Source organism: Miscanthus floridulus, chromosome 16 (assembly GCF_019320115.1).
Source record: "Miscanthus floridulus cultivar M001 chromosome 16, ASM1932011v1, whole genome shotgun sequence".
Taxonomy (NCBI): Eukaryota; Viridiplantae; Streptophyta; class Magnoliopsida; order Poales; family Poaceae; genus Miscanthus; species Miscanthus floridulus.
This window is the reverse complement of record NC_089595.1, coordinates 102489182-102515780: the sequence shown is the minus strand read 5'-3', so window position 1 is coordinate 102515780 and position 26599 is coordinate 102489182. Positions and strand designations below refer to the sequence as shown.

At 44.9% G+C, this 26599-nt stretch overlaps 3 protein-coding genes across 4 annotated transcripts; 1 reads left to right on the top strand and 2 right to left on the bottom strand.

Moving 5' to 3' along the window:
- Positions 1-3592: 3592 nt before the first annotated feature.
- On the bottom strand, positions 3593-11569 carry LOC136511868 (receptor-like serine/threonine-protein kinase SD1-8). Of its 2 annotated transcripts, none has more exons than XM_066505893.1 (7): positions 9956-11569; positions 5596-5733; positions 5321-5490; positions 4817-5027; positions 4503-4740; positions 4256-4406; positions 3593-4161 (listed from the first exon to the last, which is right to left on the bottom strand). In XM_066505893.1, the coding sequence occupies exons 1-7, from the start codon at positions 11319-11321 to the stop codon at positions 3853-3855; spliced, it is 2583 nt and encodes an 860-aa protein (XP_066361990.1). In that variant the 5' UTR covers positions 11322-11569; the 3' UTR covers positions 3593-3852. The 2 variants fall into 2 exon arrangements, with proteins under 2 accessions (XP_066361990.1, XP_066361991.1); XM_066505894.1 differs by having other exon boundaries at positions 5321-5484.
- Positions 11570-13088: 1519 nt separating this feature from the next.
- On the top strand, positions 13089-16480 carry LOC136511877 (NAD(P)H dehydrogenase (quinone) FQR1-like). Its single transcript, XM_066505901.1, has 4 exons — positions 13089-13244; positions 15439-15532; positions 15659-15921; positions 16045-16480. Exons 1-4 carry the CDS (start codon positions 13222-13224, stop codon positions 16277-16279), a joined length of 615 nt encoding a protein of 204 aa, XP_066361998.1. The 5' UTR covers positions 13089-13221; the 3' UTR covers positions 16280-16480.
- Positions 16481-17667: 1187 nt separating this feature from the next.
- On the bottom strand, positions 17668-20533 carry LOC136511876 (transcription factor bHLH112-like). Its single transcript, XM_066505900.1, has 7 exons — positions 19783-20533; positions 19340-19691; positions 19098-19214; positions 18848-18913; positions 18626-18691; positions 18436-18495; positions 17668-18295 (listed from the first exon to the last, which is right to left on the bottom strand). The coding sequence occupies exons 1-7, from the start codon at positions 19932-19934 to the stop codon at positions 18152-18154; spliced, it is 957 nt and encodes a 318-aa protein (XP_066361997.1). The 5' UTR covers positions 19935-20533; the 3' UTR covers positions 17668-18151.
- Between the last annotated feature and the right edge of the window lie 6066 nt (positions 20534-26599).

Sequence of the window (26599 nt, the reverse complement as noted above, 5' to 3'; positions counted from 1 at the left end):
ATTGCTATAGGTGACAAAGAAGGCACCCACAAGTCATCCAAGATTAACAACGACAACCACGTCAATATGGAAGAACTCGGCACCATCTCTCAACACGTGCTGATCTGTATTGGACTGAACCTAAATGGCACAGCAGAAGACTGAATAATGACTGATCTACAACGGACTGTCGAAGAACAAGCCAGAACACGCGCCAATCATCACTGTAAGAAGAACAAAAAAGAAAGGGTAGGCACTGGAAGATGAGGCAACGCAACATGCATCACTCACATCACAAGTCCTACACCATTTGCCTCAATATCCCTTACAGCTAAATACCACCTCAAGACTAGCCTGCTACTAGTCTCTATAACAAGACCTACATCATTTACTAGCAGAAGAAAACAGAAGAAAGAGAATAGGCCCAGGGGCTCGTCAAGCTCCCAAACTATAATATCCATGACTACAAAAAGAAGAAGAAGAAACTGCACAACAGGGTATCAGCAAGAGGCCATATTTATAGCACAACTCAGATGCACATATGCCAGACTCATGGAAGAAAAAAGAACTCCAAAAGGACAACCACGTGAACCACTGCAGAGCTAGGACTTCAGTAAAAAATCAGATGTGACTAGACCATCACGAAGGAACAGTACATACCCAGAACAGCCACAGTACAAGATAAAGCATATCCAAGAGAATATTCCACAGCAGCAATACAACCCATGAAGACACATTGAATTCTCCAACAACCAGAATGACAGCAGCAATAAGCAGCCGAACAAACAACTCGGAGACATGTGAAGGATCATATATAAAATTACAGTGTCAAAGGATTACAGTTGAAAAAGAACTCGGACAGAGAAAAATTATAAATCTCATTGATCGAAGACATACAAAGGTTACAGACGGCCAAACAAGACCGGATAAACTCAGACATAAGATAGAGACAAGATTCTTAAATATTGCAATAAGGAACCTAGTGGCGGCAGCAGCGGCAGCTCGGACGCAGAAGAACAGATAGAGCAGCATGATCATTACCAACCAAGCATAAGCCCGGGGGCTGCTCAACCTCACACACCTGCATATCTACGAATGTAAAAAGAATTGAAGAATTTTTCTACTCAAGGTAGAACCACAACCAACAAAGAAGGTATTTATAGCAAACCAGAGGTAAACAAGGCTAAATATCACAAGAAAGAGAGAGGAAAAGAACAAAAGAGCAAAGCAACAAAGGTGAATAGTGCCCAAAAGCAAGATTTCTGATAAAAAGTAAAAGAAGACGCTCACTCATGGCTATACAAAACCCATTCATGACCAGCAAAAGACAAAGACCAAAGGAGTACAAATCAAGACCCTTCTTCCGGCTTCCTTTCAACAGAAAAGAACCTGGAGAAGGCTCGAGGGCTGCAAGTACCTACCACAGAAAAACATATTTTCAAATTTTTTGACCCTCCAGCTTTTTTTGTACAAAAAAACAAGAGGCTCGGGGGCTACACTCAATGAGTGCAAAATTGCACTCGCTGCACTCAAAGGAAAAAGAACCCGGAGGACATCAAGCAAAAGTGTACATCAGCCAAAAGAAGAATCAAAGAAGACCATCTCAAGATTTCACTTCAAGAAGAACCCGGCCGGATCAAAACTACAACAACTCGGCCTTTGAAGCTCAATCATGAAATGCTCGAGGGCTTATCGATGGGGAACCCTACGGGCCCCCCATAGACCATACTGCAGGGAGGTAGGCCTTGGTAACAAGGCCTACAGCCCAATCGCCAAGAAGAACGCGGAGCAAAGCAACGTGCAAAACCGAAACTCCAACTCAAACTATACAAGGAAAGATGCCCGAAGCGTAGCTTAGGACTCTGACCTTGTATCCGAATAGGACACAAACAACGCCTCTCAGCGCCTGGACTATAAAGGGCTGGTGAGGGTACCCATTGTAAGAAGAGAACGCATACCCGATACTCAAAGCAATACAACGCAAACAGGCTAAACACCAAAACTGGACGTAAGGTTATTACTCGACCAAGTCGAGGGCCTGAACCATATAAATCGTGAGTCTCTTTGCGTAACCGTCGAATTCCGCTATTCGCCGAAGCCCGAACAACTGTCCCGGGTACCCCCGTGGTAGGCTATCAGTGGTAAAACATCGACAGTGTCTGACATGTTGCTAGGTAGGATGGATGGCGTGAAGCCATGTGAGGCCTTGTTTAGATTGCAAATTTTTGCAATGTGGATACTGTAGCACGTTTCGTTTGTATTTGACAAACTTTATCCGATCATGGACTAACTAGGCTCAAAAGATTCGTCTCGTGATTTACAACCAAACTGTGTAATTAGTTTTTTTTTACCTACATTTAATGCTCCATGCATACGTTCAAAAATTGATGTGATGAAGAGAGTGAAAAAACTTGAAATTTGGAGGTGATCTAAACAAGGCATGAGTCAAAACTATTTAAAGTAAATCGGACCAATCTATGAGACTAAATTTTAGTCCATGTCACATCGGGTATTTGATATTAATTAAAAATATTAAATATAGATTAATTACAAAACTAATTGCATAAATAAAGGCTATTTGTGAGACGAATCTATTTAACCTAATTAGTCCATGATTAACGAATGTGATGACTCAGTAAATATATGTTAATTATGAATTAATTAGACTTAATAAATTTGTCTCACAAATCGGTCACCGTTTATGCAATTTGTTTTATAATTAACTCATCTTTAGTCCTTGCCTAAACCTTCGATGTGACCGGCCGCTATCAAACACACCCAACTCGGGCTTTCGTATGGCTGAGGAGGACATGACATTTTTGTGTGTGATGAATGCAGGGCCATGTTTAGATTGTAAAAAATTGCAACCCGATGAATAGTAGCACTTTCGTCTTATTTGGTAAATATTGTCCAATCGTGGACCAACTAAGCTCAAAAGATTCATCTCGTGATTTTCAACTAAACTGTGCAATTAGTTATTTTTTTTACCCACATTTAATGCTCCATGTAAACGGCTAAAAATTGATGTGATAGAGAGAGAGTGAAAAAACTTGGAATTTGAAGGTGATCTAAACAAGGCCCAGGTCTGTCTGCAGGCCGAGTTGTCGTGCCCAGAGGAAAGCAGAAATTATCATTAAAAAAAGGAAAGCAGAAACCAATCGTGGCGATTTGAACGGCCTTTTGGGGCCTGCCCTCCGCCGGCCTTGCTCAGCCTCACGCCGCTGGACTGCGGCAAGTAGTCCAGGGCGCGGAGAGCAACGCCCGTCGCTGGGCACCGCGGTCGCGCATTGGCGTGTCCACTGTCTAGTGGTTTGGGCGCGCGAGTTTGGGGGGATTGATGACTGGATGGATGATGTGGGCATGTGGCTGCGGGGCAGGGTGCGGAGGCAGAGGCGGAGGCGCGAGGCGAGGAGGTGAGCAGCGGAGGTGCGTGCATTCGACGTACGTTCTGAGGATGCGCGGGTAGTATCCCGATTCGGTCGACTGCGTCGTTTTGCAATTTCGCCAGCCTCTCTCATGTAGTTCAGATGAGAGAGGGAGACTGAATCTAGGAGATAAGCGGATTGTTGGTCTCTGACTCTTGGCACCGCCCACAGTGCAATGTGAGTTGAGGTTTCACTCTGCCAACCCCTTCATTTTGTTCTACAATCACTATATTCTTTTCAATATTAGGATGAATTGTACAATTTTGCACATAAATTACATTCGTTCTTAGAAGTAAACAATCACAAGTCACAAAACTATACTTTCCCGGATTTCTACATCTTTTTTTGGAAACATTTCTACATTTGTCAAACAAGATAACAAAGCAGAGATGCCACTCTAGTACTCTACACTATACGTCTTGTGCTCATATATATAGGACATTGCTTTCTACCGACCTTCAACCATTGTGATGGTCATGCTGTCCACGATGCTGCAGTCAGGCTTGCTCCACGATGTGTCTTCAGCCGCAGCTCTTCTTGCAGCGAAGCCTGGCTGCTTGGGAGTCGGCAACGAGGCAGTGTCAGTGCTGGCCAACATCATCAGCACCTGGGACATCAGGGGACGGTCGTCTGGGTTCTCTTGCACGCATAGAAGCCCCACTTTGAGGCATTTTAGCACTTCATCTGAGTTGAAGGAGCCATTCAGATTCTCGTCGACTAAATCTAAGCCATTCCCCTCGTTCAGTAAGCTCCAGGCCTGGTAAATATTCAGAAACAGTTACAAAATTGATGTCAATTTGAATTCAGTGGTCTTTACTTGTGAGCAATTGTTGAGTTGGATGGATGCTCACATGTGCTAGAAGGTTGAGGTGGCCGGAGTAGCTGTAGACACCTCGGTTCCTTTTACCAGCAATGATTTCCAGCACTATAACACCAAAGCTAAATACATCTGATTTCACCGAGAACACCCCATCCATTGCGTATTCGGGAGCCATATAACCACTGTAAACCATGTAAATGCCATTATTGTTAGGACATTCAATACAATTGCACAGACAATATTAGTTGATTGACATGTCTGATCAGGTGGTTACTTACTATGTGCCAACTACTCTGAGAGTATTGATCTCTGTATCATCACTGCCAAACATTCTAGCCATGCCGAAGTCTGAAATTTTAGGAGTCATATCCTTATCCAGAAGAATGTTGCTTGTCTTGAGATCTCTGTGGATGATTCTATATCTCGAGTCCTGGTGAAGATACAGTAAACCTCGGGCAATTCCCTCAATTATACGGTATCGTGTTTGCCAGTCAAGTAGCTTGCTCTTGGTTGTGTCTGGTAACAAAGATAGGTTGTTATTTATTTGTTGATAGTTTTTGAATTTTTTCGCTCAGAAAGGTTAAGGGCATACCAAACATAAAGAAGTCCAAGCTCTTGTTTTCCATGTATTCATATATAAGTATCTTGTCTGGTCCAGAAATGCTGCATCCAATTAGTCGAACAAGATTCCGATGCTGGAGTTTAGCTATCAACAAAACCTCATTCTTGAATTCCTCAAGACCCTGTGTTGATGTTCTTGAAAGTGTTTTAACAGCTATTTCTTGTCCATCCTCAAGCTTACCCTGTAGTTATGTGGTCATGCATTTCCAATTATAGGCTTGTAGTGAGACTAAGTCCACAAATGTTTTTGGAAGGAATAATACCTCATTCTATTTTATGGACTACCAGTGATGCATTGTATACATCATTACACGAAAGAACAATCTATTTGGAAATGCTTGAAAATGTTGTGCGTGCTGAAATGCCGGTGTTAAATTTAGTCAGCAGCTGAGCCATCCTGGTGCCACTTCAAACTGTTTCTAATTGTTTAAGATGTAAGTATACTACACACTATCATTTAGGTTAAGATCTGTACCTTATATACAGGTCCAAAGCCACCTTCACCAAGCTTATTCTCAGTTGAGAAACCCTCCGTGGCTGCTGCTATTGTCTCGAAATCATATACTGGTAGCTCCAGGTCATCCCCATGATCCTTACCTTCACTCCCATCCTTATTGCGTGAACCAGCTGTCCATATGGCTGATCCTATGAAAACACCAGAGTTAAAATTACATCAAGCAACAAGTTTACATTGATGTATGTTTTGTCATCCCTTTTGGGGACGTCAACAGTCTAGTGATAGTATGTCACCTGGTTTTCTTGCTTTTGTTTTCTTTGCTCTCCAAATGAAAAACCCTGTGATTGCTAGAAGAACTGCCAGGGCAGCAGTTATGCTCACAACAACTGCAACCACCATACTGACCTTTTTCTTTGACTTGCCCATTGAAGCTGCACAGCAAATCATAAATAATAAGTTTAATCATACGCTTATCGATACCTACAATTTTCTATCTGGCTTAGAAATTACGGTGAAGCTAATTATGGATTCTGACTATATTCTGATAAATATGTAAACATTGATAGGGTTACTGAGTGGAAGAGTATTTGACAAGAGAGTAGAATTGCATATTGCTACCGCTAAGAATGAAAGCTTCATGATAAAATTTTCGGTTTAGAATATCTACATTGAAAGTGAGGCGAGTGAATCTAGAAATATTATTTCAGGTCCATGGCCAGTAGATCTTTTGTATTGCATGATACAGAATTTATGGAGCAGATCTAGTATATGGTGCATAATATTTGAAGTGCTCACTCCTTGATGGTTGCTGCAGAGCATTCTTAACAATGGATGGAACACTTTGTTGCATCAAATAATTTATGCAACCTTTGCTTACCATGGGATCAACTACAATTGGTGGTCATGTACTGCCCAATTATCAAAATCTTTAAATCTGTGGTCCAGGTATATTGAACTGAACACAGCATGCTACACAGAGGGCACACCTACCCTGGACCGTGAACATGGGATGCCTCGCATATGATTCACAATCTATGTTCATATGCAAAAAGGGTTCTTCATGATATTGCAGTGGAAAGAGAAGACGGGTGTTATCACTGTTGGCACACTTGGTCCAACTATGTGATTCTCATCCAAAGTATCTGCATGATGATGAGCTGGCCTTATGGGCCTTATGGAATGGGTCCAGATCCATGTGGTGCGCACCAGTGAATTTTAGCAATTGAGAGACGGACCCATCCACGAATATAATGGCACTAACAGTGCAGAAATTTGACATGGAAACAGATGCTGCAATGTTCATGCAAGAAGGGGGGTGATCTGCAGTTTAAGAATAATGCTTGGGTTCCATACACAGTAGACAGTACCAACAATTCAGCTGGAAAGAGGCAGGGAAATACCTGTGCCTAGCCTTTAAGGCCCCGTTTAGTTCATCCCCTAAAGTTTACTCCCTATCCTATCAAATGTTTCACACATGCATGGAGTATTAAATATAGACTAAAAAATAACTAATTGCACAGTTTATGACTAATTTGCGAGACGAATCTTTTAAACCTAATTAGTCGATGATTTGACAATGTGGTGCTATGGTAACGCATGTGCTAATGATGGATTAATTAGACTTAATAAATTCGTCTCGCGGATTACTGAGGGATTTTGTAATTTATTTTTTTATTAGTATCCAAACACCTCATACGTCACTCTCATGTGACACCCGATATGACACCCCAAAATTTTACAACCTGAATTTAAACAAGGCTTAAATCGTGTGATGGTGTTAGAAAGCAAAGAGGACTGCAGTACCATCTTGACCCCAGAAAAAAAGCACTGCCCTGCCACACGACAGAACCTAGTGCTCACTTTGGATTTGAGTACTACTTTCTGCTACAGTTTGGATCTAACGTTCACATGGACCATTCTTAACCTGCTAGTTGTAAAGGAAACAACTAACACCCTTTGTGACAGTAACAAATCATCCAGGTATGTAGTATGTTGATTAGATATTCTTGCTTGGTGTTCTTTCATTTGGAGCATATGGTGCTAATCCTAAGTAACTTTGATATTTTTTTTGTGTTGTTGCAGCCTTCCAGGCGATCCGTTTCCTACTCTTGAGTTCCATTGAATAAATTTAATTGCTGTGTATTCTTATTAAAACTGGTTACATTACAACATTTTCCCCAATCTAATGCACATGTGTTAAACAAGAAACACACAGAATCAGTACAATTTTTTTAGTGGATGTAATGCGTGTTCTATCATAAAAGAAAATTCCAGAAAGATTTGTTCATGCACATAGCAGGACTTGTTCTATGAACGGGTCCTGGAGTCCCCATATAGTTAAGATGAGCTTAAGTACCAAACAAAAAGTGTCTCCCTTTTCATTCTGGCAATACATTTGCAGGAAAAGACTATGATATTTTGTTTTCTTTATTATATATAGCCCTTAAGCTTATGATATAGGCCCCGTTCGGCTTATCCAGAAACCGGCTTGTTCGGCTTGTTTTTTCAGCCGTAACAGTGTTTTTCTCTCCCAACAATTCAGCCAAAACAATGTTTTTCAGCCAGTTCCAGCCAAGATTCAGCAAGCCGAACGGGGCCATAATGATATTGCTGGAAAGCATGTGCAGTTAAGTACTATGATTTTTTTTCCATTTTCTATATAAAAAAAGTGAAGTACTATGTTTCAGAGTCAGCATCAGCATGTGACATTTCCTGGACTTTGGACCACTTATTGCTTGATATTGAAAAAGGTCTTTCACTTGAGATGGTTTCATACCTCATACTTGTGTTGTGTGAGAGCTTCCAGGGCAATTATTGGCCTGTGAATACGACATCTATTCCAGGTATGTCCATGCATGCTCAGCTAAGTTCTTTGATGATTTAAATTTCTGTTTAAAATGGGGCATACATGATGTTAACGGTACTTAGTTGCAACAACTTTCATGTTTATTGCAGGAAGCATAACGTCTTCAGTAGGATCTTCCTTAGCTTGTTCACTAGCAATGATGCAATTTCTCAAGTTTTTTTTATAGCTGCAGGCTTGCCGCAAACAGAGAAGTAAAGATTTCAGGTTTATCCTTTATAAATCCAATGTATTTTTCTTTCAGGCACGCAACACGCATTGCAAAATTTGGCTAGTTTTTTATTATTATTTTTTTAGCTTCTCTTCTAGTTGAATTTGAATATCATTCACAATATATAGCTTAAAAAAACTTTAGTCGCTATCCCCATGGCAGGAAGGGTGTTTTGGGGTGTTTCCTTGTTTGATTGACTCGTAATGAGAAGAAACAAGAAAGAGACCCAAAACATTTCTGTCATTCCTCATGTTTGGAGGTTAACACAGCAACCTCATGCGAAAACCACGATTACAAGTCTAGATTTGAGGACCACACAAGCGCTGATTTAGACATTGTTGACTCATTGGTCTAATACTCCTACGTTGGTATTAATCCGTTGCTCTCAACGTTTCGTTATTCTTCGTCATCATGGTCCCTAAGAAACCTTACCAGCAAGTGGTCACCATCGTTCGCCCTTGCCAGCTTTGTACTCGTGCACCACGCGACAAGGTTTCACGCGGGTTCGATGGTAGGCATGCCTGCTGGTGGCTTGCGCTGCTGCAACACGGAAATATCATGCTGGTGGCTTGCGCTGCTGCAGGCCCGGGGGCTTCCGAGAGAAAAATTCCGGGGGCTTCCGAGAGAAAAATACTGTACATCCTAACTTATAAGTTCGTGTGAACAGGCCTACTGCTTTGTTGGCACGTTCGGCAGTGTGGATTATGAACTGTGTGTGTGTGTCTGCGTGATTATGACAGGCACCGAGATGAAGTCTTCTCAAGAGGGCCAGAATTGATTGGAACGGAATCTATTTCGTCACGGTAAAGCCACTAGCCATCTGTCTATCTATCTTAACCCTGCGTTCGTTGGTGGGGATTGATCATGGATGTACACGACTGGCGTAGTACTGATCGAAGGGGACGTTCCAACAGTATGTTGATGTTCCTTCGTTACTGTTTGATTTGATGGGGACGAACTACAGATACTGATGAAATTATTCCAGGAACTAAAAGATGCTCTAGTCTTTTCTCAGGTGCTACTTGGCATAACCCTAGTGCGTGCTTTTCTGCACATCTACTGTACTGTAAAAAGGGTAAAACGTGGTAAACTCAAGGAAAGGAAGGCTGGTGCCACGTTTTCCACTCATCACCAACCAAAATGCGTGCATCATTGTACTTGTACGACAGAACGGAAGAAGGTCGTGTACAAGTTCTCACCAACCAGCATGCATTTTTGTACGGAACAACGGAAGGACCGCATCAATAATAATTTGTTTTCCTTTTTTTTTTTAAAGAAAATAGACATACTAAATACGAAACTAATTACACAACTTGCGACTAATTTGCGAGACGAATCTTTTAAACCTAATTAATCTATGATTTGACAACGTGGTGCCACAGTAAACATGTGTTAATGATATATTAATTAAGCTTTAAAAATCGTCTCGCAAATTAGTCTCCATCTATATAATTGGTTTTATAATTAATATATATTTAATGCTCTTTATTATCTAAATATTCGATGTGACTAAATTTTATGATCGCCTAAACAACCAAACATGCGTACGTGCGTAGACGACAAGTGAGGTGCGACGTACCGAGGTCAGCGGCGGCGAGCCGGAGGTAGAGTTCCTGGCCGAAAGAAGGGTACACGCGGAGGTCCTCGAGGCCGCCGGTCCACAACACGCAGCCGCGGTGGCCCGGCGCGCCTGTGAGGTTGGCGCTGGCGTACGCCGTGCAGGAGCAGTTCCTGAGGCACCGCTGCCGGCACTGGTCCAGGCTGGAGCCGAAGTCCACCACCGCCCGCGTCGTGTCGGGCACCTTGGCGTGCGGCAGCGGCGCGAACCCGTCGGTGCTGCTGGTGCGGTTGGAGCCGCAGTCGAGCGGCGTGGCGCGGACGCAGCCGTCCTGGCCATCCCGCATCGCCCACGACGCGGGTGACCGCGGCGTGAACCCGGGGAGGCAGGAGCAGGCGGGCACCTTGTTGGTGTCGCACACCCCGTTGGGGCCACACGGGGACACGGCGTCGCACTGGTCCTTGGGCGCGTACCAGTAGAGTCCCCACGCGCCGGTGGCCTCCAGCCACGTCCACCGCTGCATCAACCCACCACCGCCGACGACGCCGCCCGTGCTGTTGAGCGCCAGCCGGGAGACGATGCCGGCGTCCCGGACCTGGAAGCTGTAGGTGGCCTCGCGCCCGTCGTTGACGAAGCGGAAGCTGAACCCCATGCCCTTGTAGGTGACGGTGTCCGGGACGCCCGTGAACTGCACGCCGTCCCAGGGCCCCGACCGCCACACCTTGGTGGGCCCGTTCCAGATGAACACCTCCGGGTCGCCCGACGTGTCCATCGCCGCCACCACGGCGCTCGGCGACGGGTCGGAGGGGCTCGCCCACGCCGTCAGCGTCATGTTCGTCCCGGCCGCGAAGTCCACCCCGAGCCGCATCCCCGGGAGCAGCGTGTCGGTGGGGTGGTCGAACCCCTGCCACACCACGCGCCCGCGCTGGTCCGACACCGCCAGGTTGCCGTCGTCGCGGATCCGCGCCGTGCATGGCCCGCCGCCGCCGCCCGAGGCCGCGGATCCGGGCCGCGGGGACGCCGACGCCGACGACCACACCACCGTGGCGTTGGCGTCCGCGACGGCGAGCGCGCATTCTTCGCTGGACACGGAGAGCGTGGCGCCGGCGTTGTCCCCCGCGGGGCCACGGACGGGGGCGGCGCGGTTGGCCACCCAGACGACGGTGCGGATGGGCACCTTGGCGTACCAGATCCCGACGTAGGTATTGTTGGAGCCCGGCGGGGAGAAGAAGCCCAGCACGAAGCTGCCGGCGCCCGACGAGACGAGCGTGTCGTTTCCCCGGAGCGGCTGGCCCGGCGCGATGGTGTCCCTGGCGGTGGAAGCCGCGGGGAGAAGCAGCAGCAGAGGAAGAGCCGCGGCGAGGCGGAGCTGGTGGTTGGGCGACATCGCGGCGAGTGAACTAGGCAACTAGCGTCTAGCGGAGCAACGAGCTCGCAGGCGGTGGACAAGACGACAGCATCCGTATGACTGTTGGTCAGGTCAGTCCGTCGTTGCCAATGGGACGGACACTGCGGTTTTGTTTCTTGCGAAGTGGTAGATCTGGGCCCTGCGAGGCTTCCCGTCAGGCCCATATGAACAAATTCGTCGGGCCTAGATGGTGTAAGCTGGTCTGTGTTGGGCTGGTCGAGTTTTGGCAGCATTAGGCCTCTTAGATCATGGGCCATGGCTGGGCCATATAACTTTCAATCCATATCACGAACGTTGTTGACTCTTCCAAGAATTGGGCCATTCTCCTCGAGAAAAAGGGCCCACTGCTTCTGAACTACGGAGTAGGAGTAGGAAGTCTTGGCTGGGCTGCGTTGCGCTAGACTTGTACGTACTCAAACTGGGGCACTGGGCGATGTGATAAAAAAAAAAAACTTATGCGTGTCTCAACTCTCAACAGATCACATCATTTCCTCCTCTGTGTCGGTGACCACGAGCTAGAGATCCACCATGCGTGCTTGCCCTCCCTCTAAGCAGAAGCAGACGATGGCCGGGAGCGTGAGGATCTCTAGGCCGGCGGCCGAAAGAGGAGCAGAAACCATCGCGAATGATGGATGCAGAGACAGGCTTGAGGGTGAAGCCACAAGCCCACAGGCGAAGACGAAGGCCACATCCATGCACGCGTCAACTCACCTTGCGTGGCCCCGATCCAGGACCGGGGCAACCAGTCTAGCAGGCGTCGCGCCAATCCGTCGGCGGCACGGGTTCTTCTTTGCCTCCGGCGGCCATCATTGAGGCTCCTGCTTTACAACAAAGATACGTGAGAGGTGAGAGATCAGAAGCATGGATGAAATGAATGCTCGCCCTGCACGCCGGCCCAAGATGACGCAACGCATCGAACAATGCAGGGACGACGGCCTCGGTCCTCCTGATATTCCTTTCCAGGAAAGGGGAAAAAGGAAAACAGCGAGAGCCTAGCTTAAAACCTGCTGCTGATGGTCTGGCTTGACAACTACAGGAGGCGACGAGTTTGGCGTTCGTAACAATAACCAATATTCATCTAAAAAAATGTGATACGGTGAGTAACCAATTGCATGGTTGAGAATTTCAGGTCCTCCACCCTGCAGTCCTTTGCACGCTTGGATTAAACCATGCTGAAGAACTGAATTGAAGTCCCTGCATCCTTTGCCTGCCACCTGCCTTAACATGCCGCTTCCAGAGCCTTTGCCTGTCACCGTCATGGTTGTTGGTGGTGACTGTGAGATACTACTGTCATGGAGGCATCCTGACGTGATTCCGATATGGCGATATATTAAACCCGGCCTTCTTCACAGCGCAGGAGTTATTTTTACCACAAAGCCTGCAGAAACTGAATACGGAGTTTGCTGTGATCCAAAGGAAGCTCTCTGTGCTCTAGAATTACCCAGCCATATTGGACGCGGTTGGTCTTGTCGAAGCTCAGCTAATGCACGCGGCAATATTCACTGCCGCTGAAGCTGTTTATTCACGTACAGAGGTACAAGCTTGATTCTTTGGTCCTGAATTTCTGCTTCCTTTATTTATCTTGATTGACTTGAGCGTTCTGATGATGCAACCGTGACGTACTATTAAGCTGACGTGGCGCCCGCCACGCTGGATCACACTTGGCACCACGCCACCACCTCGCCTGCGGGTCAAACCGGACGCTAGCCCGGGTGGTGTGGTCCTATAAATACTCTCTCCCCACTTCCCCGCACCACCTGCACACTGCATTCCTCGAACACATTAAACAAAGAGAAGAGAGAACCCCAGCGGCCTGCGGCCTCCTTCCCCTGCCTCCAGGCCCCAGATCTCAGATCCGAGTAGCTCCGACCCTTCTCCAATGGCGGTCAAGGTCTACGTCGTGTAAGTATCCGCCCCGCCCTCCCGCTTACTGAATCGCCCCCATTGCATGCCCTAGCTACGTACTTGTATGTTCTTTTTTCCCGTTACGAATCTTAAACAAAGCCGCCGGAGATGCCTTCGTAAGTTCAGATCGATCAAACCGCATGAGCGATGGACTTAGTTGTTTCGAATCGATCGGAGTACTCCCGTATTCAGAAATTGCATGCCACCATGTTCCTATTTTTGCTCTGCTACGTCCAGTGATACTTCAAGGTTTCAGTCTCCATCATCGCGACTGTGTCCAGGATCAATGAACCTAGGCAGTTGGGGAGGATTTAGGATACTGAATAATTTGGGTTCGGTTTTCGGCTGTCAATGTCTCGATCACGTTCACGGGGGTTAGGCCCTGGCCCCTCTGTTATGCCTTGATTGGGGGCTCAAACGGTGGAAACGAACGTATCCTGCACTGCACCAGCACTAGTCATGGGCTCTTAGCTTTACTTGAAATCTTTTCCTTGTGCCGTGGAAACGCTGGTAGATTTAATTTGCGGCCTGGTGATATTGGCGTTGTCGCCGCGAGTGTTCTTGCAATGATTTGTAGTCATGTTGCACTACCCCTTTAAAGAGAGGAAGATACTGGTCGCTCATATAAATATATAATCAGTAATAGCCTAATAGGTGGGACTCTCATATAATCAGTAATAATAGCCTAATAGGTGGGACTCTCATATAATCAGTAATAATAGCCTAATTGGTGGGACTCACGCCGATTGATTAGGTTACTGCTATCAAGGACGGCTGCTTTGAGAAACATTTCATTTAGTCATGTATGACATCTTCACCAACTCCCTGTTCCCACCTGCTGCTGAGAGCAAAATGACATTTTATTTAGCAATGCGATTTTTGTTTCTCTCCTGCTTTTAGTAGTACAACTGAACACCCTTTTTTTTTATAGAAATTACTTTCAAAAAAATATAAAAGGAGAACTAAAACATTTAAAATATGGAATCTACATGTGTATTAGGCAAAGTGAACCACTGTTCAAATAACTGAACTCAAGGTTAATCTATCACGTTGAAGTTGAAATTTGTATATGAGCTCAACGAGTTACAATTATAATGCATTTCACTTTGTTTTCAACTTATGCATCTTTATCATATTTAGTTTCTATCGGTTGTTTGAGATGGAAATCCTAACATAAATGTGAAACTTACTCCTATGAATCTACTTTCTGTTTACACAGTGAAAAAACGACATCATGTTCAGTTTCTCGTTTGTTGAAAAGATCAAAATGCATCAGTCATTATATGTACCCTTTTCCTTTTAAATTTTTTGTGATTTAGTCTCCGGGTCTACATGCAAACTTCTAGAATGCGTCACCTCAATGATACATTACTTTTCTCTTGTGGGCAATTATGAAATCCACGGATGCCCTTTTCTGTTGATGTGAGTTTTCCACTGCAACAGTACAATCCCACTCTGTCTGCTGATGGGCATGCATGTTTGCTACCTCTTGTTGCTTCCCACTTTCACTTCAACACATGGACCCTTTCTTGATGCACAATTCTGCATCTCTTGCGTATTTGTTTCGTAAAATCTAATTTCCAGATAACATGGCTTGCAGTCCATTTGGCTTCTTAAGTACAATTCACCATGGAACATACATAATTTCAATTTTGAGTAACAACTCACAGGATGTCGCTTCTGAGCAGCAAAAAAATTAGCATATAGTTGACTGTTTCATTGTTTAATACTGTACTTGGTGCAACCATCATATTGTTATTGGCAAGCCACGGTGTAGCTTTCAATCCACATCACATCTCTTTATTTGAAGTCACATCTATGTGACATGTTAAAAGGATAAACAACCACTCTAATATCGTTTGGTGTAAGTAATAATAATCCACCCATGCCTTAGTTTTGCTGCCTGAATGAGATTGTCCAACTACCCAAAAAGTAAGAGCATCTAGAAACTTTTGATTAAAAGATGGGGAACACTTGTTTCATTCCAATACATCTTTACACCGAAATACCTAATTGACACTTATAATCTGTTGTCAATATTTAGCCTCCATTGGTTCCCTACTTTAGTCTATTCATTCATAATGTTTCCTGTTGAATGCGAATTGTGTATTTACTGAAAGTCAGATACTGACCTGTACTAGATCGTTTTAGTACTTGGGCATCACTAAAAACACTCCCATTTTCTCAATAGGTTTTACTCCACCTACGGGCATGTTGCCAAGCTAGCTGAGGAGATCAAGAAAGGTGCCGCGTCAGTTGAAGGCGTGGAGGTCAAAATATGGCAGGTCGGTGTCAGCAAGGATGCAATCTTCGGATTTGATCGATGCTTGGCAGGAACTAGAACCAATGTGTTATACGAGTCTGAAATGATCACTTAACGCCACCAAATTTCATTCATTTCACATGCAAAGGTCCCAGAAATTCTGTCCGAGGAGGTGCTCGGCAAGATGGGTGCGCCACCCAAGACGGACGCGCCGATCATCACGCCGCAGGAGCTCGCGGAGGCCGACGGCATCCTCTTCGGGTTTCCCACGCGGTTCGGCATGATGGCGTCACAGATGAAGGCCTTCTTCGACGCCACCGGCGGGCTGTGGCGGGAGCAGAGCCTGGCTGGCAAGCCCGCCGGCCTCTTCTTCAGCACCGGCACCCAGGGCGGCGGCCAGGAGACCACGCCGTGAGTCGTCGTCGTCGTTGACCTCACCTGACCTCTCTGCTTCTCACACATGGCACACCTCGCATTGCTTGCACCAACTGATCGATGCAGCAGCAGTGGGTAACGTTTTCCCTTTGTCTGCAGGCTGACGGCGGTGACGCAGCTGACGCACCACGGGATGGTGTTCGTGCCGGTGGGGTACACGTTCGGCGCCAAAATATTCGACATGGAGAGCGTGCACGGCGGCAGCCCGTACGGCGCGGGCACGTTCGCCGGGGACGGGTCGCGGTGGCCGACGGAAGTGGAGCTGGAGCACGCCTTCCACCAGGGCAAGTACTTCGCCGGCATCGCCAAGAAGCTCAAGGGCGGCTCCGCCTGATCGCTCGCACTATCCCGGACGATGGATCGCCATGGCCTTGCCATACTCGCACGCATACCTATTATACACCTATGCATACATAATTACACATACACGACGACGAGTGATATCATACGTTCGACGTTGTCGCGGTGGTTTCGGTTGTATTGCTTTTGTGAAATTTGGTACTCGGATTGTGCATTTGCCCCATATATTTGGTCACTTGTCATGTGTCCGGTGCCCCTGTATTCCCCTCGCAGTCTCGCTTGCTACTGAACGGAAAAAAGAATGTCTTCATCATTTAGGCCCACTTACCAGGGCCTTTTGGAAGACCACCGCTGGCTTGGTCCAACTGTTAATTGTATGTTAATTGTATGGCGTGTCGGCCTGCTTACTTGGGCCGTGCCGCGAGAAGGACACCGGAAGGATTGCATGCTCACGTGCAAAGGGGGCCATCAGCAACTTTTGAGAAAGGAAAAAGTCAATGTTACATCCTCAACTTTTGCGAAAGTCTGTTTTTCGTCTGGAACTTTAAAACCAGATAAACCACATCCTTGAACTTTTAAAATCGTTCGTTTTACCTTTTTGGCCTGTTATAAGTGGTTTTCAAAAGCGGTTTTATCTTTTTTTTTTAATTTTGGCTGAATCTTTAAAAAATCATAGTAAATCACAGAAAAATCACAAAATAAAAAAATCTAATTTTGTTGGACTCCAAATGAGTAGATCTATACAGTGAATATATAATATGGTATGCTTTAGTACAATTTTTTTGCTGTAGCTTTAGATCTATGCTTTTCTGTAATTAATTCATAGCTACAGTTTCTATGGCCCAATTGTGGTGAAATTTATATGGTGGGCTAATTATTGTATGCTTGAACTATAGTAAAAATTTTATACTCATTGCCTGTTGTAGATCTGTTTAGAATGATCTATTAGTCTTAAGTTGGCAATTAATTCTAAGACGGGTCCTTTTAGCATGTTCATGCTTAGATGAGTCTAAAATAGATAGTGTTCATACATGTTTACGCCATACGATACTGGATTAGATCAATCTAAGTTAGAAATTGCATAATCTAAAAATGAGTTTGGTTCAATCTATTAACCTCTAAGCATCTGGTAGCCTAAATCAGACCATTTTATCATGCATGCCTATGTTATCTTTCACAATCTATGGCGGATAAAAAAGAACCTTGGAATAGGAGACAATAAATTCTTATAAAACACGCTAAATTAAAAAAAACATCATGGAAAAAGGTTGCATCAATGTTTGAAATAGGAGACAATAATTTCAGACTAGGTTGAGTGCAAGGTTAGTGAAGGACTTTTTGAGTTTTTAAATTAATATCTAAGTACTAGGAACACTTTTCAATAACCAATACGATGTGCTAGTCTAATAATCTGTATTAACCTTTTCTTCAAAAACAAGACTAACAGGCTCGATATCTTACAAAGCTGAGCGCTCCTTTTGCAACTTTCCACCATATATCCCCTCCATCCCCAACCTGTCCATACAAAATACTACCAAAGTACCAATAGAGTTATTCTCTGGAAAGTTGCTTACTCTGTAATATCAGTACCATTCTCTGTTGAACCTGCCCCCAACAAATACATCCATCTTAAGTTCTTAACCCTTTACCCCTCTGAATACTTTCCAGGTCGTGTGTGCACAATCCAAGTGCATGTGATCTTACATTTTTCCCATCTTGTTTCTTCCCTTTTTTTGCCATTGCCTTTCTCCAATCCAATCCAACAACTAAATTAACACCCTCACACTAATGTGATCGACTGGTCAGGTTTTTCCATTTGCTTTTGCTTCAGCACTGATTTTTACTGACATGAGAATACCACCTTACACACAAATATATACCTACATAGCTACACCTGTCTCTGTCTCTACCGTAATGTGCCCCCAAAGGTAGAGGGCCAGAACTCCGGCGCCGTTTCGCTAGCAGCCACTGCATAAGTAGTGCTCGCCACCGGAACAAGGCACAGCCCTCGACTTCGCAGGTCCTCCTTCGCCTCGTCGCCGTCCTTCGCCTGACAGGAAACTTTGTTAATTCATCTATCATCGGGAGGAAAACGTAACTTTTACTTTTCAAGGTTCAAATGAAATAAAAATAACTATTAATTGTAGATCAAATTGACGGCTAAGAACTTTGCACTTGTACACTAGATACCTGTTGTTGTTGTAGCTGCTGCACAGGCCGTCCACACCTCAGGTAGGGAGAGCTCAGGGACTGTGCAGAGGTCAGGTTCATTAGCTCGAATCACATAAATTATATTGCAGCTTGTCAATCATTTTGACCACAAGCTTTTCCAGCTATTTGATCATGGTAAAGTATAGAATTCGTATACTTAGTTACTTACAGCTACTTGATCATGCAGGAACCTGATGTATTCAATTGCCTCGTGAAGAACCGATGCAGTATCCGTCTGAAATTCACAGATGTGATGCGATGCGATGCGTCGCATCGAAAATGATTTCAAGGTTCATTGATCAACTTGGAGCTAGATTTTTTTTTGCTAAAATACAGAATTTAAAGGAAGCCGAGCAAGGGAGAACTTAAAGGGGGGAATTAGAAAGGGTACCTTTCCAAAAGGCGAGACTAGTTGCTGGAGAGCAGTGATTCTGTCCCCGAGCTTCTCTTTCCTCACCTGCGCTCGGACAAGAATCAAAGGCAATCATAGTTCAGCTGAAAGATCATCATAGCTAACAAGAGCATCTAGCCTGAATTGCATGTTGAGCTGGAAATCAAAAGATGTGTCAGAATAATTGAAGGTGCGAGATGATATAATATCTTCGGGTTGCATGCGTCACAGCTGCTCGGTCGGTGCACACCTTGAAGGTCGGCAAAGGAGACGGCGTCGCGATCCGGGGCTTCTTCGCTGGCGCAGGTGAGCCGGGAACACTTCTCGTCGCCGAGGAGCTAGCGTCTTGTTCAGGTTCCTTATGGGACTGCACCAGAGGGCAGAGGCCCATCGAGGCGTGAGAAGAAACCCTAGCTGCTAGGCAAGTAGTAGGGGAGTGCAAACGGAAGCGAGCAGCGGCGCGCGGCCGCTGCGAACCCGGCCGTATCATACCTTGAAAGCCTTTTGTTCTAAGGCCTGCAAGAGAAGCGGCTTGGTCGTCATGGGCCCTGCTGCCGGCATGTCGCCGAGATTCCGCGTCGACGAGCCAAAGAATTCCTGCTGCGGGAACGGCGGCTTCGACATCAGCGCTGCCGCCGCAGGCACGTCGCCGCCGTAGCTGGAGTACAGCTGGTTGCCGGCGGCGTACAGGGACGACGCGCTCTGCGACGCTGCTGCCACGGGCGCCGCGCCGTCAGCATGGAGATGCTGACCAGGCAGGAAGTGGCGACCAGTGTCGCCGTGGAGCTGGAGCAGCGCGTTGAAGCTGGTGGTCGCCTCTGCCGCCGCCGGTGCTCTCCCGCCCCTGTCCGTCGCGCAAATCGCCATGCATCACGCATGTAACCGTGTGGAGAGAGTGCGTGCCAAGTTGAGAAAAATGAGAATTCTCGGCTTACATGTAGGCTTGCGTCCAGTCCATATGATGGGGTGGATCAGCGAGGAAGGATGGCGGGGCGGCAGCGTCCAGCTGGTCCGTGGCCGGAGCTGTGGAGCAGGGCGACCCGCCGTCGTCGGCAGTACGCGTCGAGCTCCACCACTCGTCTGCCATGGGTCGGTTTGCTAGCCAGAGGAACGAAGGCGTCCAGCGTACTACACCGAAAATTACGAAGACGACGATGTATATAGCAGTATTATCCCAAAGTAGTTTAGGGAAGGATTTGGCTTATATTTTCAGGGTTTGGAGTGAAAGTTAACGTGAAATTGACGGTTGATTATGGGATCAGTTTGTGGAGGGCACAGGAGTCTCTGACTTGTGAATTCTGAGACTTCTGACCATTGGACACAAGTTTTGGTCATAAGGCCCTTACTTGTTGATCGGATTGGATTGTGATGGTATCTTGCCTAGTCCTGTGCGTAGTGCGTGTACATAGTCACGTGGCTCTGGTGTAGTCAAACGCAAGCACCGTGTTCATGAACAGTGCGTCCAATGACCCTAAGTTGACACTTTGGAAAGGCGGACAATGGCAGATGGCAGTGCCGACGCGTCGAGGAAGAGGATACTTCCACCAGCCGCGATGGCCGGAGCATGGACAGAGATCAGCTGGATCTAGGATTCTTGACATAATTACATGTGATAGATGTTTAGGAGAGCTTCAACTCTGAAAAAAAAACTCTAAAGCACCAATCCACCATGGAGTAACTCTATTTTAATGTTAGTCTCCCACCATGAAGCTGATTGTTTGTTTTGCAACTTAAATCCAGATTCAGAATTGGAGGCAGTTTTGGTTGGAATGGCCCTCTGTGCTCATCTCCGATGGCCGCCTAGCTAGGCGAGTAAGTTAAATTTGCCCCTAAGGGCATATGCCTCTATGTTGGATTCGCATTGAGACGTGTGCACTAGAGGAGAAAGACTCTCTTTCCGATGCACACGTCTAAATGCGAATCCAATGACACAAGCCTAGGGCCATACAAGCGACATGGTGTGGCGCTAGCGCAGGTGAGCGAGGAGGTAGTGGCGGTCCCAGGAGGACGAGCAGGCCTACGATGTGGCGGTCGCATGTGGGTGAGCGACGCGGGGAGGAGAAAGACAGACAGTTGAGTTGCACGGCATGGGTGGCATTGGTATGCTGGTGTAGGTAAGGGGCAACGGTGTGCACGGCGGCTAGGCCGAAAGCGGCGGCCTATATATGCAGCCACCATGGGCAGACAAGCACTAGTAAAACCAGCCATGCATCGTCGCCGAAAGACAACTTGGCAACGGCATCAACTATGGCAGATGGAACGAAGAGCTAGTCGAGCTCACCGCATCCAGGAACAGATCAAGGAAAACATTAGAACAAAACAGTATTTAGGCCTGTAATGGGTGACATGGTGGGTAATTATTGCTTTTCTTTTCTCGTGGACCAAATTGATGCTGGCTTGTAGCGTGTGTGATTTACCTTATCGATGATTCGTTGTACCGTGTTGTTCGCGATCGCGACCAAGGAAAGTTAGGACTCGCTGTTTTGTACTGAGCGTAAAGCAACGGTGATCAGCTATGGCCGTGAGCTGATTTAGCTCGGTCAATAATATCAGACGTTTCTTTCTTGTTTCTTTTTTTTTATTAAAAAAGATCTCTCTCTAGATGTGAGCAGACGAACTCTTGTCTTGCTCGTTATTTTAGGCCTAAAAAAAGTCAAGTTTTCGCGGTGCAGCCATGAGCCATCACCTAGCTGTGCTGCTTTCAAAAAAAAAGAAGTTCGTTACAGATAGCACAGTAGGTTATACAGTACGTACGTGACATCAGGCTGGCGTTGCGCGGCTTGACCGCTTGAGCCGGGGCGGCGGCGAGGGTCGCACGCGCGTGCCTCCGCTGCTCTCCCGGGTGGCTGGGGCGGGGCCGACCAATTTCCTGGTTGTCTGGTTGCAGTCAAAAGCCCCGAAAGCGACGGTCGCGGGCGCCTGCACCGGCACCGCCCGTCCGCCGGCGACCTCAGCTCTGCTGCACCAGCAATCCAGCAGCTAGGGAGCTCGTCAACTCACAGTGTCCTAGACTCCTGTATGTAGTGGTAGCAATCGTCAACGAGAACCGCGTGCAAGAATATACGCCAGATTATTTGTCCACGCACGTCAGTGACTGACACATGTGGAGGTAGTGGTAGCGAACGAGAAACTCCTCGACAGGCACATCGCCTTGGTTGGCGACTTGGCGGACGTCACGACGCGGTGGCCGGTGCTGTGGATGGGCCGGGGACTGACGACTGAGACTGACGGACGCCGGCCGGAGAAGAAGACAAGAGGAGCCCGACGACGTCCGTGGCTAATCAACCAAATTAACTACTTCATGGCGGCTACAAGCAGACAAGGTTAGTTACGACTAGGACGCAACTGCTATGAGGGAATAGGATTATAGGAATTAAAGCCTGGTCAGCTCGATCGGTGTGTTTAGCCAACGTAAAGCTTTGCATGTTCTTAAGTAAGAGTAGTACTAGGGGTCGTAATAATGCTGGTACGCCCTTATAGTCCAGTGGTTGCGTTTCTGCGTTTTGTTTATGGATGACACCACTTTCAGAATCTCTGTTCCTTCCCCCCGTGTAAGTCTTTCCAACAAACCTTGTACTCTTGTGGGCATCGCATTCCTGCAAACTGCATTTTCCTAGTCTGACAAAAGGTCATTGTGCAAAAATCAGCCTTGTTCTCCCTGATGTAAACCTACAATATACATTGCTGATGATTGTGGTCTCCCATGATAAGGAACGTTGACGTACGAAGCCATTGATCTGAGCTAGAGAGGAAAGAAGTGAAACATTTGAAACGTATCCATTCTAGAGCGTAAGTGCACCGAGCTTGAACTGAAAAATCTGCAACTGCAGTCTGCATGTACATATTAACCGCCCAACCCCTGCAGGGAAAATGTGCATGTGAGAAAGGAGATGGTCCTTCACAAAAGCCAAGAAGTGTCAAATTATGCCAATTGATGCAATCAGGACCTCTTGTCCTTTCAGCAGCAATCGTCCTTAAAGATCCGCGATCGTGACTACCACTCTCAGGAAGAGACTTGACCTGATTATTGTCCAGTTCTTTTTAAGTTAAGGTCTGATTCCCTGGAAACGCGAGTGAGTGGATTTGTTTGGCCAGTTAGTCAACACGTTCACGACGTCAAATCGAGGCGTTGACTAGCGTTAGGCGTGCTTCCCTTTAAGCATACAGCACGATCAGTGCCGAGATAGAGTAACGATCATTTGACAAGATATTTTTCTCATGCAGCCAATCAGCCAGGGAGCCTAAGATGAAGCACAAAAGATGTCTCTTATGTTTACACGAGAACACGCACTACTGATCACATCTTTTGCAGTGCACGTCTACTACTGCATACGTAGCACGGAAGATTTTTAGAGTTTCTTTCACAAAAAGAAAATAAAAGGAGAAGATTTTTGAAGTTTAGAGCATCTCTGAGAGTCTTTCTAAAATTTACTCTCTAAATCATGATTTGGAAAGACATTTGCATAAAAGTCGTTGTATATCTTTCCACTCTCCAGTAGTTTTTCTATATCTTGTTTACATTCTAGAAAGTCATTCTCGTTTTCTATCTTTGGCTAGCGAGAAATCCGAAATAGAAGATAATTATATTTGGATAACCAATTAAACAAGCTGTTGGAGAGTATTTTTTCATTAAAATCTCTATTCCTAGCAGTTAAAAAAATATATAGAGGGTCTCTTGGAGTTACTTTTACACGTCAGAGCACGCCAGATGCCAGTCTTCATTGCCAACCAATCGACATCGAGTAATGTGCCGACCACCACTCTTTTTGGGCCATTATTGTTCTTTTAGATCTAGCTTAACAAAAATTTCTTTATATCACCATTTGCATAAAATTTAAAAAAAATGTAGTTTGAAACCAAGCATAATCCAAATTAAATTTTTGTTGTGCTATTATTTTTACAATAAATCCTTCAAAACAAACCTAATTGGACATATTTTGATCACATTTCGTATAAGAACATTTGTCTTATGAAGATAAAACATTTTTTATTAAGCAGGACAATATTTTAGGTTTTGGAAAAAAAGGATTCTGCCTTCACAAGAAAAGATTTATAGATTCAGGAGAATAATATTCTAGATTTAGGAATAATCAAATTTCAGGTTCTAATGGTTGATATTCCATAATATTCGTATCAAGTAGTAAAACAAGATAACATCTAAGGGATATTATGAGAACTATTGAAATATATCCCCGAACATTCTAACATACAACATAGAACATCTCATATATACTATATGAACAACTGAAATATACCGTGGGAATAATTGCAAACTATTTTCATTTTGAAGAAAGGTCATTTGTTATTTTAACAAAGAGCTTTTTTCCTCATGAAAAAATTATTGTTCCGTAGGATTCCACGGTGTATTTTTTTTTTACTTTCGGACGATATTAAGATGCTCCATGGTACATTTTCAAATGTTCACATAGTAATTCGGGATGTTCTACAATTTATTATTTTTATTATTCCTTTAGTATTTATGAGATATTTTATGGTATATTTCTAATGTTCCTATAGTACTCAGAATATGTTCCTCTAGTATTCAAGATGTTTGATGGTGTTTTTTTGGATGATATACTATTCATGAGATGTTCCATAGTGTGCATATCATCACTTCTATTATAGTCATGCGATGTTACATGGTCTACTTTTCATTTGTTGTCATAGTATTTATTAGATGTTTCATTGTGTGTTTTGGTTGTTCTCATAATTAAATGCCCCAGGGTGCATCCTTTATATTTTAGTTTTTATTAATTTTATTTCTTGTTTACATGTTATTATTTATTTATATTTTATTTTTGCTATACATTTTAGTATTTTTTCTTGTATCCATGATCTTGTGGTGATATTAACTCCAACTTTTTCTTTTATAATATAATACGGTTGCTCCATAGTTATTCATGAGGTATATTATAGAATTATCGTTATAGTACTAATGAGATGTTCCATGATGTATTATGAATTATTTTGGTAGCACTATTGACCTGTTTCATAATGTATTTTGATCGATTCCCAAAGTATTCATATTCCATAGATGATGTATTCACCGTGAGATGTTTGATGAAATCCTTTTGTGTTGCTCCGTACTATCCATGAGATGTTCCATGATGTTCTTTATTTGTTATTCACATAGTAACTATAAGATGTTCTATAGTGTATTTAGGCTCTACACGTAGTGTCCATAAGATGCCCGAATCTTTTTTATTTTAGTTATTACATGCCCTAAAGGCAATCTTCTAAATAGATGCTAAAAATCAGCACGGTCCAATTTGTCTGTATTTATAGCGTCGTAACTTTTGCTGTTTTATTTTTCTTCTGAAATTATATATTTGAGATTTCAGTTATGTTGTTTAGCTGCAAAATATTGTCCAAAAAACATAATAAACCGTCTAAATAAATGTTTTGAGAAGCAGTGTTTTTTCATGTAATTTCTCAGCATATTTGCTCAAGTGGGATCCAAAGTTTCTTACCCGGATATGCTCAAATAAGATCCAAAGTTTTTTTTAACAACGGGTCGGGCTACGGAGGCAACAAAATTTGGCCTTAGAGGCACATGCCCTCACGAGCACCATCGATGGATGCGCTAAAGTTTTTTTTTTAACAATGGGCCGCGCTACTGAGGCAAAAAAGTTTACCCTTAGGCTATCTCCAACAACAACACCCAAAATACAAGACACATTCGTCCTTTAGGTAGCGCTACAGGCAAAAGGTTCAATACATATTCGGCATCTTCTCCAACAACAAGACCTAAAAGAGAATCCTTTCTGCAAATATGTTTCCAGGAGAGAGGATGCTCATATTTAGGTTGTGCCTCTAAGGCAACTCAAAATAGGTCTCAAGTATAGGTACTCTGTTGGAGACTGATTTTGGGTCTTTTGCTACCCATTTTGGATTTGGGTGCCCATACGTGTTCCTTGTTGGAGACAGACTTAGGGGCACATGCCCTCACGCGCACCATCGATGGATGCGTGCGCGCATCTTCGTGCACATCCAATGGTGCGCGCACGTGAGGGCATGTGCTCCTAAGGGCAAAAACAACTTTTCTGCAGCGCTACAAGCAGTAACTACAATCAGTGCCGCCTAAACGAATTTAGCCCTACATACGATCGGCACGCCCAGAGAACGTTTGGTCAAAGGTAGAGCATCTCCAAGAGTTTCCCACTTCTAATCTTGATTTTTAGCAAGATTGAAGAAACCGTTTCTCCAACAACTCTTATCTCAACCCTCAATCTTTCTATATTTAGGAAAATCGATCCAATCACGTTGAAAGAGATGTAGACGTATCAGATCGGCTTATCTTAACTCCAAATTTTTTGGCATTTGGGAAAATCGATCTAATCCTACGGAAAGTATCCAATCAGTACATCTGGAGGTTGAAGGACGTGTGAAAAGAACCAGAGAAAGGAGGCCAATACAAACGTACATAAGGAAAAAAAACGTGTAGAAGTGACTGGCGTAATTTACAAATAGTTCGAATTCACGATGTAAAATCGTCATCTATCTTTTGGAAGTGACATATTGAAAACGATTGGAAAAAAAAGCAATGAATATATACTTTGTATTTTTAGTGACTTAGAAAATTCATCGATTTAATAATTGTTTTTTAGAACTGTTGGAGATGGGGGCACGGGAGACTCGGAATTGATTGACGACACAAAAAAAAACAAGTTGGTCTCCGTCCGGCCCAGCGCTTGCTTACCAGGGCGAGCCGCGAGCGCCCTCAGCCCACCCACAGCGTGGCGGGGGCCTCGG